This window comes from Chrysochloris asiatica, unplaced genomic scaffold (genome assembly GCF_000296735.1).
Source record: "Chrysochloris asiatica unplaced genomic scaffold, ChrAsi1.0 scaffold00065, whole genome shotgun sequence".
Taxonomy (NCBI): domain Eukaryota; kingdom Metazoa; phylum Chordata; class Mammalia; order Afrosoricida; family Chrysochloridae; genus Chrysochloris; species Chrysochloris asiatica.
This window is the reverse complement of record NW_006408583.1, coordinates 4,691,868-4,704,066: the sequence shown is the minus strand read 5'-3', so window position 1 is coordinate 4,704,066 and position 12,199 is coordinate 4,691,868. Positions and strand designations below refer to the sequence as shown.

Here is a 12,199-nt window from a genome sequence, read left to right as displayed (position 1 = left end):
TCTGCCTGGCCCAAGCCATTTTCAATAGCCTCATATGCATGTGAAAGTTGGACAGTTCATAAGACCATAGAAGAATTAATGCACTTGAGTTATGGCATTGGAGAAGAATATGAAAAGTACCCTGAACTGCTATAAAAACCACCAAATCTGTGTTGGATGACATACAGGATGCTCCTTAGAAGACAGGATGGCAAGAATTGTCTCTTACACTTTAGACATTCAAGGACCAATCCCTGGAGAAGGACATCATGCTAGGTAAAGTGAAGGGTCAGCATAAAAGAGGAAGACACTCAATTAGATGGACTGGCACAATGGCAGCAGAAATGGGCTCAAGCTTAACAGTGATTCTGAGGATGACATAGTTTTAGTCAAAAAGATGAAGGCAGTGTTTCATTTTGTTGTGCATGAAGTCACTATGAGTTGGAACCCACTGGACAGCACCTAACAACAACAACACTGACCACAAGACAACCCCACTAGACACTCTGTAAGAGAAAACATGAGGCTTCCTGGTAACGTAAAGAGTTAGTCTCAGAAACCCTATACCGGGTTTGCTGTGAATCAGAAGTGACTCAGTGACAGTTGGTTTGGTTCTGGTTGTAGTCCCTCAATTTACCCAAACATTACTACACCCTTTCAATAGGAACAATCTCCAATTTCACTGCCCCCAAACTGGATGAACAGGTTTACATGCCTCCTGCTAAGAAGCTGGTATCTTTGGACATTAAAGTGAAACCTATGGAACTCTTTCTGTGATATGGACTTTTCCCTGAACATATGCTATGTGATTCTGGCTATTGAGGTTGGTGGCATTGAGTTGGTACCTAGTCATACTGTCCCTATGCACAACGGAATGCAACACTACCTGGACCTGGACCATCTTCACAATTGTTGTTACCCTTGAGTCCATTGCTGATGCCACTGTGCCAGTTTATCACACTGGGGGATCTTCATCTTTTTTTTACTAACTCTCCACCTTACCAAGCATGATGTCCTTCCCAAGGGACTGGTCCCTCCTGATAACATGTGCAAAGTATAAGAGATGAAGTCTCACCATCCTGGCTGCTAAGAAGTATTCTGGCAGTACCTCTTCCAATACAGATTTCTTTGGAAGTCCGTGGTACTTTCAATATTCTTCTCCAACATGGTAACTCAAAGCATCAACTCTTCTGCAGTCTTCCATATTCATTGTAACTTTCACATGCATATGCGGTTATAGAAAATACCATGGCTTGGGTGAGGCTCATTTTATTCCTCAATATGGTATCTTTGATCTTGAACACTTTAAAGAGGTCTAGCGCAGCAGATTTGCCTAATGCAATACATCATTTCATTTCTTAACTGCTGCTTCCATGACTGTTGATTGTGGATCCAAGCAAAATGAAGTCTGACCATTTCAATATTTTCTCCATTTATCATGATGTTATTTATTGGTCCAGTGGTGAGCATTTTTGTTCTCTTTTCATTGAGGTTCAATTCATACTGAAGGCTGTAGTCTTTATAAGTATTTTAAGTTCTCTTTCTTTCCAGTAAACAAGGTTGTGTATTTACATATTGCAGCTTGTTAATGATTCTTCCTTCAATCCTTATGCCATGTTCTTCTTCATATAATTCAGCTTCTCAGATTATTTACCCAGCATACAGATTGAATAAATATGGTGAAAGAATACAATTCTGGCACACACTTTCCTGATTTTAAACTATTCAGTGTACCTTGTTCTCAGTCTATGTACAGGTTCCTCATGAGCACAATTAAGTGTTCTGGAACACCCATTCTTAGCATTATTATCCATTGCTTGTCTTGATGCACACAGTTGAAAGTCATTGCATTGTCAGCAGAGCACAAGTCACATCTTTTTGGTATTCTCTATTTTCAGCTAAGATCTGTCATCCTCAGCAATGATCTCTACATCTTCTTCAGAATCCAGTTTGAGTTTCTGGCACTTTCCCTTTTGCTATACTGTTGCAGCCATTTTCTAATTATCTTCAGCAATTTTACATGCATGTGATATTAACATTATTGTTCAAGGACTTCTGCTTTACATTGGGTCACCTATCTTTGGAATAGGGACAAATATGGATTTCTTTGAATCAGCTGGCCAATTTTTTTTTGGCATAGATGAGTAAGTGCCTCCAGTGCTGCATCAGTTAGTTGAAAGACTTCAATTTACGTTTCTTAAATTCTTTGAGCTTTGTTTTTCGCCAATGTTTTCAGTGCAGTTTAGACTTCTTCTTTGGCTCTTTTGTTGTTGTTGTTAGGTGCCATCGACTCAGTACCGACCCATAGTGATCTTATGCACAGCAGAACAAAACACCGCCCGATCCTGGGCCAACCTCACTACTGTTGCCACGCTTGAGTCCATCAATGCTGCCACTTGGCCAATCCATCTCGCTGGGGGTCTTCCTCTTTTTCTCTGACCCTCCACCTTACCAAACATGATATCCTTCTCCAGTGACTGGTCCCTACTGATAACATGTCTGAAGGACATGAGACAAAGTTTGGCCATCTTGGCCTTCAAGGAGCACTCTGGATGTACTTCTTCCAACAGTCCATGGAACTTTCAATATTCTCCTCCAACACCATAACTGAAAAGCATCAATTCTTCTACGGTCTTCCTTATTCACTGTCCCGCTTTCTCATGCATATGAGGTTATTGAAAATACCATAGCTTGGGTCAGGTGCACCTTAGTCGTCAAGCTGACATCTTTGCTCTTCAACACTTTAGAAAGGTCTTTTGCAGCAGATTTGCCTAATGCAATATAGTTTGATTTCTTAACTACTGTTTCCATTAGTGTTGATAGTTGATCCAAGAAGAATGAAGTCCTTGACAACTTCAATCTTTTCTCCACTGATAAGAATGTTGTTTATTGGTCCAGTGGTGAGGATTTTTGTTTTCTTTACATTGAGATGTATCCATACTGAAGGCTATGATCTTTAGTCTTCATCAATAAGTATTTTAAGCCCTCTTCACTTTCAGCAAGCAAGGTTGTATCATCAGCATATCGCAGGTTGTTAATGAGTCTTCCTTCAATCCTGATGCCAAGTTTTTCTTCATATAACCCAGCTTCTTGGATTATTTGCTCAGCATACAGGTTGAATAAGTATGGTGAAAGAATACAACCTTGTCGCACACCTTTCTTAATTTTAAACCATTCAGTGCTCCCGTGTTCTGTTTGTCCAATTGCCTCTTGTTCCATGTACCAGTTCCTCATGAGCACAATTAAGTGTTCTGGAATACATATACTTCATAATGTTGTTCATAGCTTGTCATGATCCACATACTTGAAAGCCTTTGCATAGTCAATAAAGCACAGGTAAACATGTTTCTGATATTCTCTGCTTACAGCCAAGATCCATCAGACATCAGCAATGATATCCCTCGTTTTACGGCCTCTTCTGAATCCAGCTCGAACCTCTGATCATATGCTATTTCTTGAAATGGTTGAACATTGACCATTTATTTTTGGTTTGGTGACTGTGTATTCCTTCCATCTGCTTTTGATGCTTTCTGCATGGTTCAATATTTTGTATATAGAATCCTTGAAAATATCAAGTTAAGGCTTGAATTTTTTCTTCAGTTCTTTCAGCTTGAGAAATGCTGAGGTTGTTCATTCCTTTTGATTTTCTAACTCCAGATCTTTGCACATTTAATTATAATAATTGACTTTGTCTTCTCGAGTACCCTTTGAAATGTTCTGTTCAGATCTTTTACCTCTTCATGCATTCCATTGCTTCAGCATCTCTATGCTGGAGAGCAAGTTTCAGGTCTATTCTGACATCCATTTTGGTCTCTTCTTTCTTTCTTCTCTGCTTAATAACATTTTGCTTTTTTTCCTGTATGTTTCTTATGTTAACCCACTATTCTTCTGGTTTTTCATCATTAGTGTCTAATGCATCAACTCTGCTCTTTGAGAGATGATTTCTAAATTCAGATGGGGTGTGTTCAAGATCAAATTTTTGGCTCCCATGGACTTGTTTCTTCAGCTTCTGCCTGAATTTGCAGATGAGCATTTGATCCTCTGTTCCACACTTTTGATGGGCCAGGTTTTGACTGATGATTTTGATCATGGTTTTTCCAGGATTCCTTCCCACAGATGTAATCATTTTGAAATCTGTGTATGACATCTGGTGAGGTTCCTGTGTATAGTCATCTTTACTCTTGTTAAAAAAAAAAAAAATGGTACTTGCAATGAACAAATCATTAGTTTTACAAAATTCTGTCATGTGATCTCCAGTATCGCTTCAATTACCAAGTCTATTTTTTCCAGTTACATCTTTGTTTCCAACTTTTGCATTACAATCATCAGTAATTATTAATACACTTTGATAGCATGTTTGATCAATTTCAGATTGAAAAGTTGGTAGAATTCTTCATTTTCAACATCACTGGCTTTAGTGGTCTGTCATAAATTTGAATAACAGTGGTATTAACTGGTCTTCCTTGCAAGCATATGGATATTGCCCTATCAAAGACAGCATTATACTTCAAGATAGATCTTAAAATATTCTTTTTGATGATGAATACTATGCCATTCCTCTTTAATTTGTCATTCCTGGCATAGTAAACCATAGGATTATCAGATCAGATTCAAAATGGCCAATACTTGTCCATTTCAGTTGACTAATGCTTGTTGTTGTTGTTAAGTGCCATCAAGTCGATTCTGACCCATAGAGACCCTGTATAGGGTTTCCAAGGAGCAGCTGGTGAGCTAGAACCACCGACCTTGCAGTTCAAATGACTTTGCAGTCTGATGCATTAGCCCACAGCACCACTCCTCTATTTTTATGTGTTTCATTTTATTTTTTACAACTTTCAATTTTCTTAGATTCATACTTCATGCATACCATGTTTTGATTATTAATGGATGTTTACAGCTATTTCTCCTCATTTTGAGTTGTGCCCTATCAGCAATTGAAGGCCCTGAAGGTTTTACTCCATTTGTGTCATCAAGGACAACTCTACTTTGAGGAGACGCCTTTTTCCCCAGCGTATTTTGAGTGCCTTCCAATCTGCAGTGCTTATCTTCTGGCACTTTATCTGAAGATATTCTGGTGCTATTCTTCATGTTTCAATATTCAATGTTCTGTTGTTACCTGACAGTGTTCCACTGCTCTTCATAAGGTTTTCAGTGGCTAAACATTCAGAAGTAGTCCTGCTTTCCTCCTTCCTAGTTGTTTTAGGCTGGAAACTCAGATGAAACCTGTCCACCATGGGTATTTAAAATACTAGCAGCATAGTTTCCAGCATTACAGCAACACACAAGCCACTACAGTATGACAAACCGACAGAAGAATGGTGGTCACTCAAGTTAGTGGTTTCTATATTTCTTGTCAGTTGAAGACTTGGCCAGGTTGCCATGAAGAGTGAGTCAGAAAAGGATTGTCTAGGATTAGCTGAAGAAGAACATAGTAACAAGATTTGGGGCAAACTCATTAACCTTGCTTGCTGAAAGCAAAGAGAACTTAAAATACTTACTGATGAAGTTCAAAGGCCATAGCCTTCAGTATGGGTTGTATCTCAATGTAAAGAAAGCAAAAATCCTCACTACTGGACCAATAAATAGCATCAAGATAAATGGAGAAAATATTGAAGTTGTCAAAGATTTCATTTTGCTCAGATCAACCATAAATACTCATGGAAGCAGCAATCAAGAAATCAAATGACATATTGCACTAGGCATATCTGCTGCACAAGACCTCGGGAAAGACTTCAAGAGCAAAGAGTCAGTTTGAGGACTAAGGTGCACCTCACACAAACCATGGCATTTTCAATAAGCTCATATATATGTGAAAGTTGCACAGTGAAAAAGGAAGACTGTAGAAGAATTGATGCATTTGAGTTCTGGTGTTGGAGAAGAATATTTAAAGTGCCATACACTGCCAAAAGAACAAACCAATCTGTATTGGAAGAAGTAGAGACAGAATGCTCCTTGGAAGCCAGATGGCCAGACTTCATCTCTCATACTTTGGACATATTATCAGGAGGGGCCAGTTCCTAGAGTAGGACATTGTGCTTGATAAAGTGAATGGTCAGCAAAAATAAGGAAGACCTAACACAAGATGCATAGGCACAGTGACTGCAGCAATGGATTCAAGCACAACAACAATTTTTAGGATGGAGCAAGACCGGACAGTACTCGATGGCACTTAGTAACAACAGGACAACCAGAGCAATTAGGTAAAAGAAAGACCTCCACCTGGACTTCTGGCCTATATTTCATATGCATATTTTATGGTGCTAGTAAACACATATCGATCCTGTATAGGGTTTCCTATGAACTATAGTTTAGCTTGAACCACCAACCTTGTGGTTGAAACCCACCTTGCAGTCCAGCACGTTAACATGCAGTGACACATATATATACCATATATTATTAACAGTAAGATATATACTTAGTTTTTGATTCTAAGAAGTAGTTGATTCAAATGGTTCATTGGAGAATAATTGAGAATCTGAGGGACAAAAATAAAATTTTCATCTTTTATCAGACATATGCAAACAAGACTTTCTCTTCTCTAGAGAGAGATTGCTGTTATATATCTATGAACTTGCCACATAATTATTTCATATGGTGACATGCCCAATATCATATGGTATTGATTTATCCTTTATTTCCTCTAATGCCTTATTTAAATTTTTCATTTATTCACGAGTTAGATTGTTTTTGCTATGTATTGAAGACTGTTCTATGCAGAGAGGTTAAAAAGTCATTTCCCTACCATGAAGTGGTGGTGGTGATGGTGTGCTGTGGAGTTGGTCCCAACTCATAGTGACTCTGTACAGGGTTTCTGAAGCTGTAAATCTTTACAGGAGCAGAAAGCCTCATCTTTTTTCCCATGGAACAGCTGGTAGTTTCAAAAAGCTGACCTTAAAGTTCACAGTCCAATTTGTAACCACTACAGTACCAGAGAAGTAGGTTGTACTTTATTTGGGAGAAAGAGAATACTCCTTTACAGAGCCATGTGGTCTGTGACACAATAAACAGTTGTGTTCTTGGAGGTAGATAGATACAGACACTTCAGACTACAAAGGTTTTCTGTGAAGGTTAAAACTTAAATAAAAAGAAAAGCAAGTTATTAATACATGTAAGGAAGAGAACAGATATGTGTCAAAGGAAGTAGCATGTAGACCTTGGGGTTTCTGTGACCCAAGATGGAAGACCTGTATGCTGTGCTATTGGATTTGATATGAGAGTGTGAAGTTCATGGGTCAAGTTTGTATTATTGCATAAATATGGGAGCTATTTTTACATTTGTAGTAGTTGAGGTCATGGGCGTATAAGGTTATCTTCAGAGAATGTATCAAATGAGAAGAAAACTGAGGACTAATCCGTAGGGAATAATCACTGCATCGCTTTGAGCTGAATAACCTACTTCACATTCAGAGTCCTGTTGTCCTTACCTAAGACAAGGGGATAAAACAGAAACTATCTAGCAAGGTTGATTTTATAATTTAAAAATAGGTTAAACGAAGTATTCTGTTCTGAGGATTTGCTGGTATAAGGAAGAACAGACAAAATAATCTTTTGTGGACCCTGGAAAGAAGAGTGACCCTTATTTTCAGTAAAGCAAGGCAAATCTTTCTCCTCCTTCTACTTCACTGTTTCCTTGTGAACTTGAATATAAACAGGTCAGCCCTGGGGTTCTGTTGTAAAGTTGGCAAAAAATTTCTCCTAACAGCCCAGTCTCTGCCTCTGCTTCCATGCCCCCTTCCACTATTGCATGTAACTCTGTCTCACTTTCAGGATCCTGTTTGGTGTCTACTTTTCCCTTTCAAATCAAATCTGGAAGCAGTTGATATATTTATTGATAGATACACTAATTAAATTAACTGAAATCTGTTTTGCTCCTCAGCAAATTTCTACCTTTAATAATGACTTTAATCTATAAATACAGAATGAACCTGAAAAACCATAGGACATAAATTATAATGAATTAGCACTGGGTTTAGGGACCTTGGCACTGCTGCTAATACCAATCCAATTTGGGGGAATCACTAAGCCTTAGGAACTTCAGTTTCTCAGGCCCACAGTTGTTCCACTGTGGTTTCTGAAAGCTCGTGGCTGAAATTCCCTTGGTGCCAGCACCTTTCAGTACCAGGTACCCTCTCCCCTGACAGTACACTGCTCTTTCACTTATCTCCCTCCAACCAAGACAACCTATTACAATCAGCTCAGTTCCTGTTCCCTCAAAAACCTCATCTAACACTTTATTTCACTGACAGGACTCCCTCCTGTATAGATTTGACTTGTTGACAAACTGTATATTTTGACATGTGAATTTATCATTATAATTTATAATATTCACATGATTCAACATTAATATGTAAAAATATGCTGGAAAACCTTTTAAACTCTGTCCTCATCCCTAATCATTGTCTCTATTCTCTTCTCTCCTGCCCCGGTATTCATGCAGGCAAGCACTGTCATTATGTCTCATACGTTGTTTATTCATTCAAATATAAGCAAGTGCAAATAAAAATCTTACTTTATATTTTTACCCAAAGCACTGGACTGGTAACCACATGGTTGGCAATTCAAACCCACCAGCTGCCCCTTGGAAACCCTATAGAGGGTCGCTATGAGTTGCAATAGACTTGATGGAACTTTAAAATAACAACATCTGTCAGAACTGACTCAGTGGCAATGAACAACAACAACGTACATCTTGTTAATTCCAGTCTAGCCTATTTTTACTTTTATCCAGTACTGGTAGAGCTTCCTCATTCTTTTCTCCAACTTTCTTTTGTGTGGCTATATAATGGAAACTGTTCTCTAGTTAGAATTTGGGTGGTTTCTTGGCTTTTGAAAATATAAACAAACAATGTTGTAATGAATAACCTTGTATATAAGTCATTTCACACATGTACAAGTATTTCTACAAAATACATTTCCAGACCTAGAATTAATGAATCAAAGGCTATATGCACCTGTAACTTTGATTGATAGCACCAAATTGCCTCTATGGTGATTGTACCAATTTTCAGCGCTCATGTAAAATTTAAGACTGTTCCTCCCTAATGCCCCTGGAAGAATGTTTTTGTCGAGCTTCAGGTTTTTACCAACATAATAGTTTGTAAATGTCATATTTCATTTTTCTTGTATTGTTATTGTTATGAGTAAGGTTGAACCTCATTTTATATATTTGTTTGTTTTACCTTGCAAACTAATTGTTAATGCACTTTGTTCATATTTTGATTGTGACCTAAATATCCAATGTGTAATGATATTTTCAGATCCTGCAATGCAAATTATTACTAGTATTTCTCATTATTTCTTCCAATATCTAGCAAAGAGGGACACGACTAGACTATATGGTTGGTGCTAAGGGAAGTTTTATTACACTGGAGGCATACCTCATTAGATTTATTTTTATGATAATGCACCCATTTGAAGAAACAATTAATGAATCAATTTCAGTCCATAAACAGTTTTAAATGGATAGAAAAGATAATGTGCTACTATAAAATAAAACAATTATCAACAGTATATATAATCTTAGATAAACATATAAACAACACTATCTCTCTATGACAAAAACAGTGTTAATGATAATAGTGTTTGGAGAACTCCTATCACCCTCCACCCACCCTATGCTTTTAAAACTTGCAGTTCAATCATGTGTCACCTCATTCAAGGGTCCATTCCTTATTTGCTCAGCTTTCCTGTGAGTCTGAGAACAAAAAACAAGCACCGTATAATTTCTACTCGGACGATAATCCAGGCGCAGCTGCTGTATTTATGGTTTTTCAGGTAGTTATGGATTCTTCTAAAGTACATTTTAATCTGCAGTCTAAGGTTCTCAGTATCCAAGGCATCACTATTCTGTTCTGCTTCCAGTCCCATTGCTGCCTCTAGATATTCCAGCTGTTGATGAAGTTCAATGAGGAATTTCTCCACATGATTTTCCTCCCAACTGTCCGGAGAAAGATTTGTCCTGAAGAGGTTGAAGATCTGCTGTAGTATCTCATGGAGAATAGCCACTGTGTGTCCTTTACTGTACTGGTGAGGATTCATAGACTTCTGGGGAAGCATGAAATTTTCCCTGTATCTCAAACACTGTTGAATTGAAGAGCTCTGCAATGTATCCAAAAGCTTTAAACTCTGTCTGTGCATTCTTTGTTGGAAGTGAACCAATTTCAGTTCTAAGGAGAAGATCATGGAAGAGGCCAGCAGCAGCAACACAATCTCAAATAAGTGTTTATTATTCATAGTGAAGGTCAAATATGCCACTTGTTTCTTTGCAGACTTGTGTTGACTGTTTGAGGAAGTAACCAAATGAACTTGTGTCACTGTGTGCTTTCCTTGAGGCAATTACAGACTAGTCATCCAATACTATTTTCTATTACCTATTCGTCACATAAAATGTTTCACTCAGCACAATGTGCTTTGTAAATATTTAGTCAAGCTTATTAAAGTTGTCTTATCAAGATTAAGCTTTTCTTAACAAGAATCATCATATTAAAAAAACTGAACAAACTGCAAGCAGGATAGATCCCAAAAGAAAATCAACAAAGCACATCACAATCAATCTTTACAAGACCAAAGACGAGGAAAGAATCCTGATAGCAGCTTGGGAAAAATGAGAAGTTATCTACAAAATAGAACCAATAAGACTAAGGTCTGATTTCTCAGCAGAAATCATGCAGGCAAGAAGATAATGGAATGACATATATAAAATTAAGGAAAAATTTGCCAACTAAGAATTATATACCCAGCAAAATTGCTCCTCAAATATTATGGTGAAATTAGAACTTTTCCAGGTAAATACAACTTTAAGGATTTTTTTAAAAGCCAGACCAACTTTATAAAAAAATACTGAAGGGGGTTCTTTGGACAGAGAAATAACAACAGCAGACAACAATCTGAGATTAACACGCAAGACAACATGCATAATATAACATACATACATTAACATACATGATACCCAGAAGTCAACCCAAATATAGAAGCATTCAAAGTGAACCAAACCTACAAGAATGAAAATGTCAATTTTAATGAAGACAATTACAAAGTAAACAGAGGGAATAGTATGGCTACCGAACTTTCAAACGAAGAGGAAGTCAAGTAGATTCCAAGGTAGAACAGACTGTTTTAAACTTGGGGTGATATTAATAAATTACAGGGTAACCCCAAAGAAAATTAATAAATTTTCTTCTCAAAATGAAAAGAGAAAGATTATAAAGATTTAGTAAATAATATCAATGAAGAAAGTAACAAGAAAACTCACAAATAAATGAACTCTCAATAGAAAATTGTGTAGAACAAAAGAACCAGCACCACCACACACACACAAACACACACACAGCAAAATGGCAGCATTGAATTAAAATGTATCAATAATTACTATGAATATAAATGGATTAATTACACCAGTCAAGAGACAGAGAGATGATTGGATAAGAAAACAGGACCCACCAATATGCTGTCTACAAGAGAAATAGCTTATACACAAAGACAAAAATAGACCAAAATCAAAGGCTAGAAAAATATATCAAGCTAATGGAAATCAAAAAAGGGCAGGATATTAATATCTGATAAAATAGACTTTAAAGCAAAACCATCATGAGACAAAGAAGGACATTATATAATGATTAAAGGGTTAATTGAACAAGAGTTAATTGAATAATCATAATAAATTCCTATGTACCCAATGAAAGAAATCAAATTCTAACAGAATTAAATGGAGAAATTGACAACTCTACAATAATACCAGGAGATTTTAATATGCCACTTTTGATCAAGAACAAAACTAGGAAGAAACTCAACAAAGCCACATAAGAACTAAACAACATTCAACCAACTTGACCACTTATTCATATATGGAACATTCCATCCAACAAAAAGACAATATACATCCTTTTCCAGTGCACATTGAACATTCTCCAGAAGAGACCATATGTTAGGCCACAAAGCAAGCCGCAGTACATTCTAAAATGCTGAAATGTTATGAAACATGCTCTCAGATGACAACACTATAAAATTAGAAATCAATATTAGGAAGGATAAGGAAAAATAATCAAACATGGAATCGAATAACCCTGCTTAAAAAACTACTTAATAATGTTGTTGTTAAGCATTGTCAAGTCGGTTCTGACCCTGTATAGTGACAGTGACTTGTGTAAGGTTTCTAAGGAGCAACTGGTGAACTTGAACTACCAATCTTGTGATTCAAATCGACTTTGCAATCCAGCACATT

The 12,199-nt window shown here is 37.1% G+C and overlaps 1 protein-coding gene across 1 annotated transcript; it reads right to left on the bottom strand.

Moving 5' to 3' along the window:
• Positions 1-9,633: 9,633 nt before the first annotated feature.
• Positions 9,634-10,212, bottom strand: IFNE (interferon, epsilon). Its single transcript, XM_006878184.1, is given in 1 exon segment — positions 9,634-10,212. A coding segment is annotated over 1 exon segment (579 nt).
• Between the last annotated feature and the right edge of the window lie 1,987 nt (positions 10,213-12,199).